The sequence below is a fragment of the Tachypleus tridentatus genome, chromosome 6 (genome assembly GCF_004210375.1).
Source record: "Tachypleus tridentatus isolate NWPU-2018 chromosome 6, ASM421037v1, whole genome shotgun sequence".
Taxonomy (NCBI): Eukaryota; Metazoa; Arthropoda; class Merostomata; order Xiphosura; family Limulidae; genus Tachypleus; species Tachypleus tridentatus.
Window position 1 is genome coordinate 90,698,163 of NC_134830.1, and position 21,708 is coordinate 90,719,870.

General features: G+C 32.4%; 1 protein-coding gene across 3 annotated transcripts in view; it reads left to right on the forward strand.

Moving 5' to 3' along the window:
- The window catches only part of LOC143253024 (helicase ARIP4-like), a 104,811-nt gene that overhangs the window by 47,531 nt on the left and 35,572 nt on the right, over window positions 1–21,708 (forward strand). For 2 of the 3 annotated variants that reach the window (XM_076506100.1, XM_076506099.1), the window contains 8 exons: window positions 1,196–1,312; window positions 3,545–3,773; window positions 4,761–4,913; window positions 10,371–10,485; window positions 17,538–17,765; window positions 18,410–18,575; window positions 19,698–19,836; window positions 20,079–20,221. In XM_076506100.1, coding sequence (XP_076362215.1) covers window positions 1,196–1,312; window positions 3,545–3,773; window positions 4,761–4,913; window positions 10,371–10,485; window positions 17,538–17,765; window positions 18,410–18,575; window positions 19,698–19,836; window positions 20,079–20,221 — 1,290 coding nt within the window. The remainder of the gene's footprint in view (window positions 1–1,195; window positions 1,313–3,544; window positions 3,774–4,760; window positions 4,914–10,370; window positions 10,486–17,537; window positions 17,766–18,409; window positions 18,576–19,697; window positions 19,837–20,078; window positions 20,222–21,708) is intronic. The other variant, XM_076506101.1, reaches the window with a different exon arrangement.

The following is a 21,708-nucleotide window of genomic DNA, read 5'->3' on the forward strand; positions in this document are numbered from 1 at the left end:
AAACAACTTGAAACCAGGACTGGAAAGGTCAATTTCAGGTGACTAATGCTGCTGTTTGAACTACCCGTTAGTCATCCTGGCAAGTTATTATTAAAATTTTGCTGCAAGTCTTTTAAAACATTTATTACTTTACTTTTTTGAAAATGGCCATAACGTCAAATAACTTGGAACCAGGACTGGAAAGACCAACTTCAGGTGACTGATGTTGGTTTTTGTAATTTCCTGGCAAGTTATGATAATTACAATTATGCTACAGAAAGTCCTTTACAACTTGTATTACTGTAGTTTTTCTCTTAACATTGTAGACTAGATGTAAACATTGGTTTTATGCTATTTATTTATTTTTTAAACTTTGTTTTGTGTTACCTTAATTTCCTTTTATGAGTTTTATTAAATTTATTTTTATTTTAATTTTTTACCGGATGTTTGGCACAGATAGCCCAGCTGCTTTGTACCATGAAACACCAAATCAACCAACCAAATAGCCAGAAAATCAAAGCTGAATTTAAAAGTTAATTGAATATTGATATGTGTCAAATTTATGATATTTGCCAACAATATTGATACACACAATTTTCTTTCTTAACACAAATATATTTAATATACAAAAAAGAATACCATTTATAATAATGATTGTTACAACTAGTTATTACAAATAATGATTTATGTACAAAAGTTTTACAAACATACAAATAATATTGAGTCTTCTATCTGTTCTGGAATTGAATATTTTATCAATGGTTAACAAGGTGCAAATTACTTTTATGTTGATACACAGATACACTTTACTGGATCGGAATGATAACTTGCCCTATTCCTCATATGTGGGTTTTTTTCCCGATGAAAATATCTAATGTCCTCATAGAAATATTAACATCCAAAGTTAATTCACTGAAGTTTGTAATTTCAAAATCATTAAATGTTTCTGTTCAAATATCTGTAGTTTTTTGATTAATAAGCATTAATCTCAATTATAGCTTCTGAGATTTGTAGTATACTGACTATATCTGACCAATAGTATTCTAAAATTGTCTGTCCTCATGTTGCAAGGGCTATATTTTATACTCATTAGGTTAGATTCTTGAAAATTTACTTGGCAACAGTATTTGAAGATATGCTAGTGCTTTCATAAAACATACTTTTAATGTTGACAGTTGAGAATGACGGTTATATAATGTACTTGGGTATATTTCAGATTGGTGGAATACGGTTCCTGTATGACAATGTAGTAGAAAGCTTGGAGAGATTCAAGACATCTGGTGGTTTTGGATGCATTCTTGCTCACAGTATGGGCTTGGGAAAAACTCTTCAGGTAGATGATTGCCAAACATCAACTCGATATAAAAGTTTTTTCTGTTTGAATAAAGTTTATATGTTACATGTAACAAACAAATTGAAGAATTGGTTTTGACATGATCTTTATTAACATTTACTTTTTTATTATAAGGCTTTCATGGGTATTTTTAGATTATGTATGCCTATATTAGTTATCAATTTTTTTTATGAGAAAGGGAAGTTCTTGTGGATGATTTTTTTAATTAAGGTAAACTTGAGTTTTAATTAAACTAGTTCCAAGCAACGTTAAGTGTTTGATAAAACACAAATAAACTGATAAAACTTTGTAGTAACATAGATTTGAATGTAATTTTATTGTCTTTTAGTAAACACAGTCTCATTAAAATTTGTTGTAATTGGAAAAAGTTGGAAGTTTGTAAAACTAACACTTCAAAGCAGAAACAGTTGATTGGAGAACTTTAAGTTATTTTTGGTTTTATACGAAAATTGTAAATGTTTTATACATTTAGAGAAACCATACATTTAAGCCATACATGCTTTATAAAATGTTATTGTTTACACAGAACTACGACTAATAGGCATTGCACCATCAAGCCTATTTTTGCTTACTACTAGTTTCTAAAGAGTGGGAGTCTTGGTAGTTGTAGTAAAGGTAGTTCTTGTTTAGTTTAAAATAAAGATTTGCCCACCAATTTTGTTGCCACTGCATGCCATAGGTCATCATGGTAGCATTAGCAACAGCAGTGAGAAGTACATTTAAACAATAGTCTTGGCAGGGAATTAGAATTGTAAGGCACTGTCTCATGCTGCATTTCCTTAAAAATCCTGCAGTGGTCATTTGTTACTTTGTAACAGTACATTGTCATAAATTTTTCATTAAACAATGATAAAGTGACTCACTTGATACTGTATTTTAATGAAGTGTTATTTATACACAGACATAGTCTACCAAAACTAATTGGCACCCTCAAGAATACAGAACCATCTCCATGATATATGCAAAAAACGTTAATGCATAAGCATAGGTATAGTTTGGTAAAGGCTAGCATATACAATTTGCCATTTCAACAAACAATGTTGCATAAGTGGATTATGAGAAGGAAGTCAAAGTGACAATGTATTTACAATTATGTTGGAAAACAACATTTTATGAATGACCAAGCCACTCAGAACTCATAGAACAAATTAATTTTGGTATAAATAGAAGTGCTAATGAATGGCTGCTACTGTTGTAGGTTTGGTACAAGTCTACTTCTGTAATTTCAAAAGTTGTCTTCATATCAAGCACTGCATGAAAGCTACTCTTTGTTCCAGGCAATATGAAATATTAACAACAAAAAGGCTGTTAAGTTAACTGTATTTTTGTTATGGTGTAAATGATATATTGGTAATTGGATGGTTGCAACTGGTGGTTATATGAAAGGATCCTTAATACTGTATTTCACAGTTATCAACCAAGATCTTCTGTCTCTCTACATCAGTAACCAGATTATCAGAAAAGGTAGTTTTCGTGTGAGATTGGGCTGTCACTCACTCAGCCCAAATCTTGAAACAACTGGTTGAAAGTCAGTGTATTACCACTGTTCAGTGTTCAGACCTACTGCTGGATATTAACTCTGTTATGCATGTATTGTCCATTCATGAAAGTTTATTGTGAAATCATTCCAAATAAACAACTTGAAGGGACAAACCACTCTCATCTGGGTTATTCTTCAGGATTTGGGTGCAGTCCATTATACTCATGTTTTAGACCTTGTAAATAAAATGTAGCAATTATTTTTTCAGCTTTAAATATTACAAGGTTTAAATCCACTATACACTCATGGTAATCTTTCACTTATTGTTGCATATTCAGTTAAAAGCAGTTGTCAAGCTATTTATATGCATTTATATATTTGATAAGCCATGTATTACTACTCAGAAAGGACATTGCATTTATATGATTGAGAACTTCTCAGGTGGTGAAGCTAAAAAAATTACCACTATTAAAGCTGCACCTTTAGGGATTTATCTGTTACCCATATCTGTAATGAATGCTTGAAAATTGTAGCATATACATAAATACATATGCTATAAGATAGAAAAATGAAATAGTAGAAAATATTTATTTATCTGTTCTATTCAGCTTGGTTATTATTCACCCTATGTATGGTTATACAATGTATACAGGTAAAATATTCTTTTTTAAATTAGTTTTAACCAATCCATTAGTAGTAGTTAAATTTATATGTTTGTCATTTATGTATAGATAATTTCATTCACGGAAGTGTTTCTTCGGCATACTTCGGCATGTAATGTGCTGTGTATTGTTCCTATTAACACCTTGCAGAACTGGATGACAGAATTTAACATGTGGCTTCCACATGAAAAATATTTTCAATCATCTGTCTCTCCAGAACAATTCAGAAAAAGACATTTTGACGTGTTTCTTTTGAATGAAAATCATAAGACCCTAACTTCAAGAGCTCAAGTGATAAGTAAGTTAATAATGTGTTTTCATAACTGTAAAATTTATGTACTTTTAAAAAATTTCGTTTCTGAATATTTTTTATTCACTTATTTAATAAAATGTCATATATTATATATAGAATACAGATAAAACTACAGCCAAAAGAAATTGTCATCACAAAATCAAAAAATAGCTTAGAAAGTACATTTCATGATTTATCTTTTGTATAGGCTATAGCTAATATAACTGAATACAAATGCAAAAAAAAACAACAAAAAAAAACATTTATTAATTTGATTTGTTGTGTAACTTATAAGCATATATTTCTAACAGTTAAGTGTATCATTGTGTGCTGGCCAAACAAAAAACGTTTTAGGCTAGAAAAAAATGGTTAAAACTGTAATTAACTGAATATCTTTCTTTGGCTTCTCTTGTTCTTTATTAGTCCATAACACATTTACAATTATTATGCAGTACAAGAACTACAGGTCTAAAGAACTTCATTAGCTCATCAGTTTAAGTGTATAGTTTCACTGGAATATGTTTATTGATGCTGCATATAAATAGTATTTCATATTTGCTTTTGGCTGCTATTATGGTTTAGCAAAGCGTGTGAGTTATAGTATTGAATGAAGGTGGCTTGTACAAATGATAGATCTAAAATATGAATTTTATTCTCCTTTATTTTCTAATCATCCTATTAAAGATAACAAATGATAGATCTCAAATATGAATTTTATTCTCCTTTATTTGTTATCTTTAATAGAATGATTAGAAAATTATGAAGACAACATTTGCAAGCAAACATGGTTTGCATTAGATTTTATTTCATTAAAATGCATGCATATACAAATGCAAACATTTATATTGTTGTTTTTCCACCATCATTTATTTATTTTAAAGTTAAAACTTGTAGTATGTTAAGTTTCATGCTCTAAACTTTATGATGATACTGCATTATTCATTGCTGCTAGTAACAATAAAAATTTTGTTTTTTATGTTGTTGATTTTTCAGTGGAGTGGAAAGAAAAAGGAGGTGTGCTACTTATGGGTTATGAAATGTTTCGAATGTTTGCTTTGAAAAAAGTTCCATTCAGTAAGAAGAAAAGGGATGCAAAAAAAGAACTTGATTATAAAGAGCTGGACAGGAATAGGAATCTTTTGGAAGGTATTTTCAAGAATCAGACCAATTTGATTATTAAAACTAAAGTGGTTTTAACACAAAATTTGCATCTAAAGAGGACAGAGTAGTATTTAGTTCTTGCATTATTTTGATAAAATTAGAACATTTTTTTGTAAAACATTTTGAATACATAAATATAAACCCTATATTACTCACTTGTTTTGATACTGTTCACTATTTATGAGATCATTCATTGTATCATATTAAATAATTGTGTTTTTTCTTGGTGGAGCATTTAGTGTAAACTACTGATAAACAAGATTGAATGATATCATTAATAATTTATGTATAGAACATAAGGTGTCTCAGAATTAATAAATAAAATAAATTGCATAATGAAAGATATTTTTGTTCATATATTATATATGCCTTGTATCCAAAACATTCTTACCATCTGCTAACAATATAGCTATGTTTTGACATTGACTTTTCCTAAATACATTTTGGACTTGCATGCTCCAACCTTTTATATCCCATTTAACTATCCTTGGAAATATCTGTTTGCAAATTTCTTTACCCTTGTCAATGCACCCTCTGTCTTGGTACTGTATATAAGAGCCTCACTTAGATAATTTAATCACTTCTTCTTGACAAAGTGTTGGTCACAGTTTTCTCTGACAAAGTGCCATGCATCTTGACACTATGGATTGGGGTTTTCTTACCACCTTGTGGATTTAAGCAAATTTATAATTTCAAAAAAACAATTATATATATTAAAATAAAACTAAGACATGATATTTGCAAGTATGAATTTCCTGTATTACTGCTGTCAGCAAGGTGGCAATTCTGAACTACTGTGCTCCTCCTTTGTTATCTAGCCTCTCTCTTCATGGTGGGTGGAGGCTATTTTTGGTTGGAGCTGTCATATTTTGATCTGATGAGAGATGGGACATACATTTAGCCTGAAGTGTTTTCTTCTACAGTGTTGATCCTGGGGTGAATTTGGATTCTGTTTTCTAATAATTTCTTTATTATTTCAGCTTCTCATAAATACAGTTTGGATCCTACTCCTTTTCTTCTATTAATCATTTGGTTTTGTGTGATTATGGGGCTCTTCCTTATCTCCTTTAAATACACTCCTCACTTGTTGGTGGAGAGGGGTGACTTTAGTTTCTTCTTCTTCCTGATTTTTTTGGTTCAGACTGGGAGATTGATCATTTCATTACAAGAAGGAATGGTAGACCTTGTATTCTCCTTGTCTTTTTCCATGCCTTGGTTTTTTGTCTCCTAGTGGAAGTTTTTTTTTTCTACTGACATGTTGATGTCTTAAGTTTTTGTTGTTGGCATGTTTGTAGGACTTTCTCTCTCCACTTAGGTCTTGCTATATCTTTAGATAATTTCTTTCTAAGGCTCTAACAACTAGAAAAGGAGATATATCCATTTGTGCAATTCTTTTGTCATCTATTTCTCATCTCGAAAGTGATTGTAATCTGATAATCCGTTTTGACTCGTCAGGCCTGGAAGTGTTATGTGACCCACTGGCTGTGTTTTCATTGGGATCCTTCAGTTTTTTTGATTTTCTTCCCAAGTTCCTTAGAGATGGATTCCCAAATATCCATTTTACATATTTTAATATTTGCTAGTGAAATATCTTCAGAGTTACATCTCAGCAGATTCAGCACTTTTTGCTGACCATTTATCCAGTGGGGAAGTTTTTTACAGGCTAATAATCAACCTTCTCCCAATGTATTTCTCTCGTGTATGGTATATGCTTAAGAATCTTTCTTCTGGGAGTTTTTCCCCAGCTCATGGCCATTTTTAACAATGTTCACTGGTTTATAAGGAGGAGGGAATAAATTTGTTACAGTCTTGTCTCTCTCTTTCCCAGAGTCCCTTGCATTTTGCATTCATTGGATCTCACTTTGTGGCAAGTGTTGCCCAGACAGATGTGCTTCTCTCAGTCCAATTCCATACTAGCAACAGATTTAATTATTTTACTACTGGTTGCAACAGGTTCTGTGCAAATGAGATATTCCATAAGACCATTTAGGACCTCAGTGTGGAATCCTGTATATGGTGAGGGGACCTCTCAGAAAAGGTTCTGTACTTTTAGTCTACCTCCTCTGTGATCTAAACATCCACCCACGTTTGCCGTGCGTGGCAACCGGAGGAGAGAATCCTGGTGGTTGAATGGTTCAACCCTAACACACCATTTTGGCCTTGAATCCCTAGAGATAGGCAGTCATGGGGTAATCCCCCAGGGTCAGTCAGCAGGTCCACTTGGGCTAGGGTCAATCAAATACAAGTATTGGATGTTCTTAGCAAGTGTTGTGGACATTGTGTCTGAATTTAGTACTCACAAAACCATGGAGTTGCTACAGTGTCCTTGATTCACCAACTCAAAAATAAAATTAAAAAACAGACCACAAGTAAGTGACCATGTCTTGAAGGTTCTGAACAGCAATCTTCAACTTCTTCAACACCTGTACCTCATTTTGTGATATTACATTCTTTATCAGACAAATCTTTTGGGAAAATGTCTCCCTTTTTTATTTAGAAGGGACTACAAAGACTTGCTGGCTTTCCTAAGTTAGTCAAAAAGCTATGTTCCTGGGACATCTTATTGGAAGCATTCACTGCAAAACAGAGTGAACTCCTCTTCCATTTGAAGGCCACTGGGGGTATACTCATTGAGGATACTTCTAATTGGAAGTACCATCTTCTATTTGCTGAGCATCTTTTTTTCGAACCATCCTTCCATTTCCATTTATATGGATGGTTTGAAACCAGATGACTCAGTGGGCTCTGTCATAGTTTGTTGTGGTTTAGTGGTTGCACCCAGGATCCTCTACAATTTCTGTGTTCACTGCCAAACTGTACGCCAATTCTCTTGCCTTGGATTACATAGAAGCTATATAGTACATGAGCTGTACTAGTTATACTGATTCGCATAGCTCTCTACTGGACCTGGAATTGCTTCACATTAGTTCTTACCCTGTTCTCATCTATATTCAAAACCTACTGGCCTGTTTCTCTTTATCATTCATTTCTCTCCAGTTCTTCTGGATATTGGGCCACGTTGGTATACACAGGAATGAGCTTGCTGACACCACAGCTAAGTCTGTCTGCTCTGTTGCTATCAGGACCATGCCTTCTGTCTTGTACATAGACTGTGATCCTGTGTTCATCAAACCTTGACTCTGTACCAGTTCGGAGTTGGGTTGGAATGAGCAATGTGATAACAAACTTTTCCAGATAAAACCTTCTTTTGTACTTTGGCTGTCTTGCTTCCATAAGGATCAGAAGGAGGAAGTTGTCTTGGTTAGTCAACGCATTGGTCACAGTTTTTAACTCATTTTCTTTTCTGAGGTCAGTCATGCATAGTAAAACAAGCTAGCACAACTGCACGTAGGTTTGACAATGCATTTTATGTCACTTAGTGTCTTGATTTGCAAATTTCAACTCTTCATAAGGCTCTTCATTCAGCTTTACAACATTTCCTTAAATATTTGTAATGTTCAGGTCCATAAGGAGGTGAATTTAATCCAGCTGTGTTAGTTTGAGTTGCAGTTGTTGGGAAGACCAAAAATAGCTGTCCAGTGACTTACCAATATATTTGGGACTGATGAAGCACAATTCACCCTTTTTTGTATTATCTGGTTGGAAAATAATCTGTATGTAACATTTCCTACACACCTCCATAATGCTAAAGTGACAGTGTAGCAGGGTTCCACAGCTAGCCATGCTATTAGTTTTGTTTTTGAGGAGTTGTCAGTACATGGACTTCAAACCTGTACATTCTGTGCTCTAAAATACCATGTAGTGCTCTCACTTGCTTAGGAAAGTGAAGTTGTTAAAAGTACCTTGTTGATGCAAATGCCACAGTTGTTATGTTGCCATCTTGTACACAGTTGCTTTTTTCATTTGCATTTTTTTTTCACTCTAGTATAAATATGCCTGTCAGTTATTGTTCAACTCATTCAACCAACAGGAAACTGACAATTGTGTGATAGGTGAAGTAGTAAAATATTATTGCACCCAAGAATGTGCTTTTCAGGCATCTCTTGGAATGCCATAGAATGTGTAACATCCACAAAGTTTGTGGTTTCAACATTGCTGTGTGCTAGTTCATAAAGCAAAATAAAAAAGGATGAGACAAGTTGCTTACCTTGCAAATGGCCATCTTGTTCACCAGATTTAGTAACAACTGATTTCTTATTGTTGAGGTACCTAAAATCATACATGAATTGTAAGAAGCCTCTCACAGTTCCATCCCTAAAGGATGCAATTGTTAGGAAAGTGGCCAGCTTAACTAGGTAAGATGTTTATTGTTGCTGCATTATCCAGTTGCATGTAGATGCAATGCTTTTTGTATGCTGCGAGAGCACATTTTAAACAGTTGAAAAAATAAAGTATTACATCATGAACCTTCTGTATTTATTCAATAATTTAATTACCACTACAGGCTTTGTCAAGTTTGTGATCCCAAATTTACCTTTATTTTTCACACTATAACTTCTGATATGTTTTGTGTATCTTCACGAAATTTTGCAAACTTTCAGTAGGAGTCACTTGTTAGACATAAAAAAACTATATATATATGAAGTCAAAGTGCTGACTGCTCAACATGCTTTATTTAGATTTAGATTGTCAGTGTGTTTTCTATAGGAATAAGGTTTGAACTGAAAGTGAAACTAACAGTTCTTTGTACAAAAATACAATGTAGTATAATGCATCATTTGATAAAACAAAATGTTGGATGTTTGTTGGTTATACATAATATACTATTAAATGTGAGATAGAACTATTGGCAATTTCTGGAAGAGAGGATGTGACAAGTAGATGTAGTAAGAGGAGTTTGATTTTCTATTTATTGGTTTTGTAACAAAATAAAGTTGAAAGCTATAAAAATTATGCTTTGGATGAATGCTTACAATACTATAATGAAAAACTACATCAAAATTTATACCTCTTGGAAGGGTGGTAATATATTAAAGAAAATGAAATACCTAGAAAGTAAATGTTACAATTCTAATATCAAGGGTAATTCTGAATTTTTACAAATTTTCTTTATATGATTATGAATGTAAGTCTTGTATAATGTGAAAATTGAGATTACCAGCTTTGTTTCTGTGCTATATTTATTTGTATATTATGATAATGTAGTTTAATTAAATGTTTAACTCACTGAAACCTTGTGTAAATGCATAGAAAAAAGATGCTTGTAGTGAAAGTGTCAATTCTTATTGTAATATTAAAACTGGAAAAAATAATGAAGCCATTCTACTTATTATATTTTATGCACAAAACTTTTGATGTGTTCCTTGATACAACAAAATATATATATTTATTTTTGTTAAAACTACTGCGTTTTCTTAAGATTTTTTATGTTGTAAGATATTTTCTGGTAATATGATATTTTTTCTATTCATCAGTATTTAATTTGTTTTTTATGTATTCACAGTAGAGTGTGTGAATGTAAAATTTATTTTATTTTTACAGAAATTTACCTTGCCATCATCAATCCAGGACCAGATCTAGTAATATGTGATGAAGGGCACAGAATAAAAAATAGCCATGCCAGCACTTCTACAGCATTAAAAAGCATACGCACTAAGTAAGTAAATCATGTAATAATATTACAAGACAACAGTTGAATAAATGTATTTGAAAATGTTCAACACTTTTAACTTGTATTTCAAAATGTATTAAAATGTTTTTTATATGCATTTTAATGTTAACTTACCAGAGTAACTGGTTGAGAGGTTAAGCAAACATTAATTTTATGATGTGTATAAAATTACTTTTATGATAAGTAACTAACAACTAAACTAAATTTTTTTTCCATATCAAAGTAAATTTAGTATTATTAACTTGAATATAATGTTATTGAATCAGCTAGGTTAAAAACTGTTGCTTTTAGGCATTACACTCTTCAAATGTATATAGTGCAGACTGTGTTGTTTGATGTAATTTTATATCTCATGTTTAAAGTCTCCTATTTCCTATTCAGCAATTCCACTTTAAACAGCTTAAGAATAATCCATAAAAACAAGTTGAACAATAGCAGTTTCTTATTGTTATAAAACTTTATTTTGATATCAGAACATCTTCTCATAAAGTTCTGAGATCTGTGATTTTCAGTTAGAATAAACATTTTTCTAGTTAATATAAAATTGGGCATAACCAAAGAAAAAAAAATGAAAAATAAGGATATTTATTCAAAATTCTTTTATTTGCAAAATTTTGGAAAGTTTCTAAGACACAATGTGTTTTGGATATGAATTTTTCACATTCATATGTTGAAAAGAATTTGAACATTGTTCAATATTTTACAATATATTGTGATATGGTCAACAACTTTATAAATAACTATTTTGTTTTTCAAGTAATAGCACTATATAAAGTAAACCTTTTAAAATCATTGAAGACGTTGTGCAGACGAGGGGAATTATACAGTGCACACACTTATATATATATTACAACCATACTTTTCTAACCCAAACAGAACACATCAAAATTAAACAAACTACCCTGAATTTAAAAAAAAAAAAAGATTGTAGGGTACAAGCTACAACGTAGGATTATAAAATGTGTTCTAGGTTTTGGAGGTGACTAAAAAGTAGGACCCACATTGCAGTGGGGATACACCACCTATCAGTCTTAACCTCCAATTTGCTAGTTTCATGAAAGAAAAATAGACACAGTTAGGGTAGAAATTAGGAGAGTGGGATGTGGGTGCTCAAGCCCACAATGTACCACATCTATATCACCTTTCCCTGCCTACAGACAGTTGTGGGAAGGTGACTGCTCTCCCAAGAATAAGAGTAAGAAAAATTAAAAATAAGGAAATAAGTTACTACCATTTAGAGGTAAGTAAGATGAAACTTTTCTCTTGAAGATAACATTCCTTCCCGTAATATGGTAGAAGCACTAATTAACATGACATTGAACCATATTAGTATACTAAGTTTACTGTGACTGTTGTGCTTTTGTATGTGGCTCAAGGTGTGCATCCACATATAGTAGTGTCAAGTTCTTAAATGACCTTATTTTTTAACTAAAAATAATTTTGTAATTTTTAATAACATTTTTCTGATTTTTATATCTTTCTATTTATTTAGTACATTCTTGTATTTATAGAATAATTTAATAATTTTATCTAAAATTTCTTTATTAAATTCATTAACTATTAATTTGTGTATCAGTATCTCAACATTATTAATAAAATATTGTAATTTATTACAAATTTTAAAATATCTCAATAACTGCAAAGTTATAATGTTTATAACAGATGGGTATGGCACATTACTATTTAAGGTAGGTAAACCATAAATTGGAAAGTTGAAATCTTTTGTCAAAAATATTGATATTGATATCATTTTTATCAAGTAATTTGATTTCCAAATCTAAACAATGTGTATCTGTATTAGAAACTGAAGTATTTTCAATTGAATCATTTCTTTACCACAGAAAAGAGTTTTAAATAAAAGTATTTTCCTCGCAACACAAACACGATTTTTGCAAAAACTTTATGTGAGGGTTGGATTATTATCTTTATTGATGTAATTTGTAAATATAGTATTCAAAAAATGGAGCTCTTAAGAAGAACTTATTATTTCTGATAAAAGGTACCACTTTTAATATATAAAAACATTACAGTTTGTATCAGCACATTCCAAACACTTTTCTTCTTGCAGTACTTCCCTGAGAAACCTATTTTTAGAAAGTACTTACTTTTTCTAAAATTTTCTTCTATGAGGTATAAGTATTATGCTCAGTAACTACTTGCACAAATAGTTGTCTATAGGGTGGTGTTTATGCTAGTATATTGTAATTTGAGAAGGTGTAAAGTAAAAATGTGGATGAATGGTTAGATTACTGTGAAGTTTGAAAGACTTGATTAACATGTCTGTGACTAGTTATAGATGTTTATAATATTATTTTATAAAATGTTTGTTGAAGTGATACACTAATAAAGGCATATTTGTTTAACTGTACAAAAACTTTATATGTAATTGATTTTTTTGAAAAGCAATTGGTTCATGCTTTAAGATTTTATATTAGTCATTTAAATTGTTAATTATGCATCATGTTTTTATTTTAGTGATCTATGTATGTGGAATGAACAAATTGACCCTCGAAGTGGAATCCTGTACATGGTGAGGGGACCTCCCAGAGAAGGTTCTGTACTTTCAATTTACCTCCTCTGGAATCTACACATACACTCACATGTTTGCAGTGTATTGCTGGATATGTCAGCTGGTCCACTTGGGCTAGGGTCAACCAAGTACCAGTATTGGGCAGTCTCATCAGGTGTTGTGGACATTGTATCTGATGCTGGTGTTTGGGTATAGTGCTCACAAAATCTTTGTATTGCAGTGTGTATCCCTTTGTTGGGATCCATGGTGGGTTGAAACAGTGGGCATTGAAATATATTCTAATTACTATGGATACCCTAGTTCATGAACAAAAATAAATAAATAAATAAAACTGAAAAAAAAAACCAACAGATTGTTGGTAAATGACCATGTGTGGATGACTCTGTTCAGCAATCACCATAGTCAGATTCTGTACCTAGATTTCTTATTTCGCATTTATTACCTGAGAAGTCCTTATGGCAGATATCTCCCTTCTTCATTCAAAAGGGTTTAGAGTGTCTTACTGGCTCTTCCAAGTCAGTGAGGAAGTTATGCTCTGAAGATATTTTAGAAGAAACATCTTCACCACAACACACAAAACTCCTCCTGAATTTGAAGAGCATTGGGGATATACCCATTGATGTTATTCTCCATGCTATTCTGGATTCCTCAAGAGAAGTTATTGTTGAGAGGGATTTGAAGAACATTCCTGAATCAGAGATCCTCACTGGTTTTTCTATCCACAGAGTTTCTGCAGTGAGGCATTTATTTACTCACAAGGATGAAATTATGTTGCCTACCAGTGTTTTAATTTTGAAGTTTACATTGCTCTGTCTACTTGCCACCATCAAGGTAGGTTGCTTAAACTGCAAGGTACACCCATATGTTCCCAATGTTCTCAGAAGTTTCCAGTGTCAGCAGTTCAGTCATTTGTAGACATTATATCATGGTTCTTTGACGTGTGTGAACTGGAACCTCATTGTGTTTACTGTAATGGTTCCTATTCCTTTTAATTTCTTGCCCTGGGCAGGTTGAGGAGAAAGAAGTCCAATGTTTAAAGACTGTGAACAATATCTCCTACCCAGAGTCTCAGAAGTTATTGTCTCCCACTCCATCTCAGACATATGCTTCTGCACTCCATTTAGGTACTACAGTTGGAGTGCAGACAGATCTCTCTGTATCACTGACATTGCCTTCCATGGTAAAAAGAATTGATGAGTCAACATCCACTCATCTCTTTTCCCACCACTTCTTCCAGTCGCTCCTTGAATCTGCTTCCTTTTGCTCCAGGTTATGTTGTTTCTTTGGGTCCATCTTATTTGGTCCCAAAATGCAGAATAATTATTTGTTCATGCCATCAATCACTTGAATCTTTATCTGCCAATAATAACCTGCCCAATGGGCTCAGGGCAGTATTTAGAGAAGTCAACAAACCTCCTAAAAGAGAGAAACAACATGGTCGAAAACAGAAGGGTTCTTTGTCCATTTCTTCTCCACCTGAGCAAAACTGGCCATTTTGATATTGTAGAATTGTCGAGATTTCCATTCTAATTTGAATGACATTAAGGCAATGATTGGTTCTTATCATTCCTTATTTCTTTCCTTACAGGAAACATTTTTGAAACCTGCCAATACAGTCACTTTTCTGCAGTTTTGTTTATACCACAGTGAAGGATTGCATGATAGATGAGTGCATTGAAGTGTGACAGTGCTGGTCGACCAGCCCATGCTTGCCCTATTTTGCCACTTAATACACCCTTGAATGCCATGGCCATCTATGTTTCCATAAGTCATACCATCACTGTTTGTCCTCTCTACTTGTCTCAGGAAAAAACCTGTAATCAATCAGATCTTGATGCTCTCATTGAACAATTGCCATCTCCCTTTTTAATCCTGGGGGACTTTAATAGACATAATCCCCTCTGGGGTGGTGCTGATATTGATGGGGAGGGTCATTCTGTAGAGCATGTGCTCTTGGATTGTAACCTTTCTCTCTTTATAATTGGTTTTTATACTTATTCTCATGCACATAGTCAGTCTTTTCTGCTTTTGATCTTTCACTTTCCTCTCAATTTTCGTGAAGGATTGACAGTAAGTGACCCATGGGGCAGTTATTATTTTCCAATCATATTGAGAGAGACTGACCATGGTTGATGTCATCACACACATGTTGCAGAGAAAGCTTGACCAGGCCATCTGACTCTCTTTCACTGCTCTCTCAGATCTTGATCCCACCAAGTAATAGGAAAAATGGGCCTGAGCTACCTTTTGTAGGTATCCCACACTTTCAAACTGCATTGTTTTTCAGTAGACCCATGCACATGCTCGACAGGTAAGATGTGAAAGCCAGAAGGTATCTCTGATTTAGTTTACAACCAGCATTTCTTCTACCGCCAGTTTCAGAATCACATGGGACAAGATTCAGAAGGTCAGTAGGAGTATACTTCCCTCCCCCCTTTTGATCTTTTTCTCAGATGACCATATTATGGTTTAATTGCATTTACAAGCTGTCTTTTTAATTACTTGTCTTGTTTGGTTTCAGGAATAAAATGACTTATTGCCCACCTAGTGTGGATTTTGATGACAAGGCTGTACCACAGACCACCTGATTGCACTTGAAATGTCAGTTAGGACAGCCTTTCTCAGTAACAGCATCTTATTTCTGTATTCTTTGATCTTGAGAAGACTTATGATACTCTGTGGAGCTATAGCATTTTGCAAGACTTCCACTCATATGGGTTGTGGGGCCATTTGCCTATTTTTATCAAAAAATTTTAAAGGACCAGCAATTCCAAGTCTGTATGGGTCTTAGACTTTCCCACAGGAATTTGGAATCCCTCAGGACTGTCTCTTGTGTGTCACACTTTTCAGTATGAAGATTAGCACCATCACTTAACAACTTCCTCCTCCTATTGCAAACAGGCTCTACGACAACAACTTCCACATCTCATGTCAGTTGTCAAGCCCTCAGTTGTTTATTGAAGTGGACCATAGCAAGCAATTTTATGTTTCTTTCTCTAAAGCTGTCTGCATGCTCTTTTGCTGCCAACAGAGTATTAACACTGATCCTTGGCTCTGTTTTGGTGATATTATTCTTCCTGTGGTCCCTGAGGCAAAATTCTTTGGGCTTAACTTTGACTAGCTGACCTTTATTCCATATGTCAAACAGATACATATCAAGTGTACAAATGTACTGAACATCATCCATGTCCTCTCTTACACCTCTTGGGGAAAAGATTGATGTTCCATACTAAAGATCTATCATACCCTCATTCAATCCAAACTGGACTATGGGTCTGTGGCTTGTGGGTTCTACAAGGTCCTTGAACTTAAAGACTCTGGACCCCATTTACCATCTTGGGCTTTGGCTCTTTGCAGAATCTCTCTGCGTTTCTCCAGTCCAGAGTTTGTAAACAGAGTCACACGAATCTCCTCTACACCTCCACCACTTGCAACTTTCTTTGCTATATGCTTCAAAGCTTCAATCATTACCACAGCATTTTGTGTGGGGTTGTGTATTCCTCTTTCAGTGGGATATGCTTTTTCAGAATAGATGGTCTGTCATTGTTCCTTTTGGCCTTAGTATCCAGAAGCAGCTAGCTAAATTGGGTTTGTCCTTGGATGAAATTGCATTCTCTACTGGTCAGCCCTTCCAACCATGGCTTATTACCATCCCCAAATGTGATGTTTATTTGAGTCATCTAAGGAAGACAGATACTCGTGAGTGAAAGTATAATTTTTTATTTATCAAACATCTTTCAAACCATCCTTCCATTCCCATTTATACAGAGGGTTCGAAATCAGATGACTCTGTGGGTTGTTGCACACAGAATCCCCTCTACAGTTTCTGTGTTCACTGCCAAATTGTACATCATTTTTCTTGCCCTGGATCATGTAGAAGCTATGCAGTACAACAATTGTACTATTTATACAGATTTGCTTAGCACCTTACTGGCCCTTAAATCACTTCACATTTCTTCTTGTCTTGCTATCATCAATATTCAAAACCAATTGGCCCATTTATCTTCATCATCCATTTCTATATGTCCAAGCTACAGAAAGTGGAAAATTACTAAATTATCACCCCTATTTATAACTCACAATGTGACCTGCAAACTGTTTTGTACATATGACACACTGCACTGTGTTTTGATAAGAGGTAAAGTGTAAAGTTTTACTGAAAAATGAAGTTGATATTCATTTAGGGGACTCAGAAGATTATGCAAGTGAAATATGAAATCTTTAAGATGAAACAAAGTTTTGCTATTTTTAACATGAAAATAACTTTTCACTTGGGTTGTCTTATTAAGATTAAAGGATTTGTAAATTCATAGAAAAATATTTAGTAAAAGCACTTCATTAAAAATCTGATTTTTGTGTACAAAATATCTGTAATGTTTAACAAAAGCTTGTAAAACTTTGTGAGGATACATTTAGCTCATTCATAGTTACATATAATTTCATGGTGACTTGGTTAGTTAAAATTACCAAACCCACATATAATTAACACTTTTTTGCTTGTTTTTAGACGAAGAGTGGTGTTGACAGGATATCCATTACAAAACAACCTTTTGGAGTACTGGTGTATGATTGATTTTGTGCGACCCAACTACCTGGGCAATCGTAATGAGTTCTGCAATATGTTTGAACGTCCGATTCAGAATGGCCAGTGCCTAGACAGCACTCCAAAAGACAGAAAACAGATGAGGTATCGAGCACATGTTCTTCACAGTTTGTTAGAAGGTTTTGTGCAAAGGTATGCAAATACTGTTAAAGTATATTGTGAAGTTTAAGTCAGTCGGGTTTTATATTGTAAAATATAGTCTGTTACCTTATGAGCATGAGTTTAACAAGATACAACCTAGCATATTAAACATTGAAATACACATAAGAAAAAAATTGCAGGTTTAGTTTATAAGACCATTACTTAAAGGTTTGAACTGTACGTTTATACAATTTTAAATTATAGATATCACACTGTCTGTTGTTCTCTTCTTTTACTCCTTCCTCATTGTTTGGTTTTGAACTGAGTTTTTGCACTCCACATTGAATTTTTATAAAGTTTGGAGTAAGTAATAGAAGGTACTACTTAATATATGACAGAAGTAGTAAAAAAACTGTAGATGATGCATGTTTTTAAGAAAAGTAGTCTACTTTTATATAGGATCGAGGCAGCTGTAATACGCTATAATTAGTACTCTTAATATTTGTTGATAGTTATTGATCAGCTACTTGAAATAAATATTCTGTATAAATGACAAAGTGTAACTATAAAGTAAGTGGAATATTGTTTTGTATTGAATTATAACATAAGAATGGAAATCATGTAAAATTTTAAATAGGAAGCATTTTTTTCATAAGTTAATGTATATAGTTTCATAACTTGTGTTTTTTTTACAGACGGGGACATACTGTTCTTAAATCAAGCTTACCACCCAAGGAGGAGCATGTGTTGTTAGTTCGGATGACACCTATACAAAGAAAATTATACAATGCACTCTTAAGATACCTTAGATTTGGAAACAATGTTTGCAACCCTCTCAAATTTTTTGCTATTTGTTGCAAGGTAATTTTTGATGTTTTCTAGTTAGAACAGTGTACGTTTTTTAAGTGTTTTGTTAAACAATCCTACATTATTAATTTTTTTAAACAGCAAAAATTATTAGACAATATAATTTTAAAAACACCTCTCTATTATGTTGTAAAATAGGCACTGAATGACTATCTCACCTTTGCTAAAAATTCAAAATATCTTGGAAACTTCTAAAATTTTTGAATATTTACAGAATGAATTTTATTCATTGTGACCACTTCATTTATAATAATTAATTATTAATTGAGAAAACATTATACAATAGTATGTGCACTATCATTCAGGTATTGTTGGTAAGTCACTTTTTAGATCATGAGGCTAACTTATTGACTGCTGACAAATTTAATTTTTAAATTAACTGGAAAAGCACCAGCTGTACTGACAAAAAAGGGAAAGCACCCACTGAGTTTTTGCCAGGTAACTACTGCTAATTTCAAGCTTTGCATTTTAATGCCATTTTTGTGTTTTGTACTCTAACAACTACAGGTATATTATTGACATGATTGGTATTAAAATATGTATAATAAATTATGCAAAGATTAACTTGATGTCTAGTCTCAATTATTATTCCATAGTGTAAGTTAAAGGCATATGGTCAAATTCACTTCCTACTAAGAGGCATTGTTGCAAATCTAATTGAGTTTTAAACCAGGATGTTTTCTGCAGACTATAGGTCAGGATTAGAGGCATTTATGAAAAAAAAAAAATCAAATATGTTGTTAATTTTTTCTCTTTGTTTCTTAAAGCTAACATAAATGCACAATTTTTTTCATTTTTTGAGAGATTAACCTAAATTGTCACCTTTGAATTTCATATTATCTTTCCTAAAAAATCAAAAGAAAAGAAAATTGAAGAAATTGTCAAATAATTTTACATAGTAATACTATATAAAATTAATAATAATAAAAAAAACCTATAAATGTTAGATTTTACATTCTGCTATGTATTTAAACATGATTGGGCATTATCTTTGATAGTTTTTATTTTCATCAAGTAAATACAACAGCATTGTGCTGAAAGCTAGGCTTTCTTCTGTATCTTTTTTAAGTTATGACTGTAAACTATGGAAACATAATATGGTCTCTTTCTTCACAGATATGGAATCACCCAGATGTTTTGTACAAAGTTTTAGAAGACCAAAGGAATCAGCGAAATGAAGATTTAGATCTGGATTTTGAATTTGGACTACCTGGATCAAAAAAAGGCAGCAAATCAGGAGCATCAAATATGACAAGTACAATAGAGAACTAAAATAATTATTAAATATTTCATAGACATTATGCTACTTTTGTGTCCCAAGATGCCTTCCTGTTGTTATTTCTCATGTGAAAAAACACTATCCTACTGAGATTCCACTTATACTTCAGAAACATTTGAAAATATTAAAATTTGTAGTTCAGTTTTTAACTTAATTCTCATTCTGACATCAAGTAAAATTGGTCTTTAATGTCTAAATTTTTTGTTTTTGTGTTTTAGGTTCTGCCAAAGCAACTGTAGGCAAAGGTTCTTTAGTAGGAAGTGATATGATTGAATCACCTAGAAATAACTATGTCCAAGAAGTTAGTTTAGGTTCATTGAAAGACAAAAATGACAAGATTACATATGAATGGGTATGCGAGGTTAGTTCTGCACAGTATTTCAGTGTCAGTAAGTGTTTTTGAGATATGTTGTTATTATATAGTGATTAATGCTAGGTATAATAATGGCTTATAAAGGATCATACAGTAGTTTGTTTTTATGTACATATATTTGTGGTTTGAGTCTTGCATTATACATGGATTTTGTGTACATTTGTTCATGACATTTACAGTAATCTTGTTTTTTTAATTGACACTTTGAGAAATGTCATCTTAAAATATTTAATTATTTATCAATAGTTGTTTTTGTTTGTTTGTTGTGTTTTTTTTCAGAGTTTAAAATACCAGAAATTATGACATATTTTCAGGTCCTGAATATCCAGATTTTGATTTTTGAAACTGGAAACTACTTGCATTAAAAAAGTTACTGGGTTATTCACTGGATAAGTTTCTAGATTTTAGATTATTAGTAATATTAAATGTGCATGTATTTAAATAATTACAGCTGCTATAGTACCATTAGTAATAAAAAATTCTTAAAATGGAAATTCAAAATTTCAAAATAGATAAAAGTGTTGACTATTGTTGTAGCCTGAGCTAGTTGAGAATATTGTTTCTAAATAGTACAAATGTATGATCAGAAATGGTACCTACTGTATCACTGCCTCATGCATCAAATAGTTTTTAGCTCTCCATCTATTTTGTTTCACACACGTTTACCAAGTAATATAATGAATTTAGGTAAATTAGAATTGCGTTGCCTGCTAACTTTTCTCCACTACTCTTGTATATTAACTGATATATTTGCACTCCTTTACGGTATTGAATATTTCTAACTCGTTGTGATAACTAAAATGTAAATCCATAATATTTAATGAACTGAGAGAAATGCTATTTTCATTTTTTAACACTCCTTTTCACAATGGATACTACTGATACATTATAAAGATAAAATAATAAACTGTAGTGCTGTGTCATATCACAGTTAGCTTTAGAAGTTGGTAAAACCAATAGTGAGGTCATTAGGTAATACATTACTTTATCATGGGATTAGAAAACCAGTGTCACTTGTCTTATGAAGAGTCTAAGATAATTTCCTAATATTTATGATTGCAACAGTAAATAATTCAGTTCTCAGGTGCATCTACTCTGGGCACTTCTTTTATATAAAAGGGGATAGGCTATATTGTGTATTTGAAATAATATGATATTTAGTGAGCATTTAGCTTAGGGTATATAAATTTAGTGTTAACTAGTTGGTATTTAAGAATAATTTTAACATACACTTAAGTTTTAAATTCTTAATTAGAAGTTTACATTTTAGTTATAAATGTTCATAATAATCCCTGCAAGTAATATGAATGACTTTTAAACTTAAACGTAAGTGCACAAATATGAATACTAGTTGAAACATAATTAGTTTATTTTTGCCCAATAGTAAAGTGTTAAAACATTGTTATTCCTGATGTAAATATATCCAGAAGAAGGTTTGATAATATAAAATTCTGTTTTTAAGGACAATCTGAGAT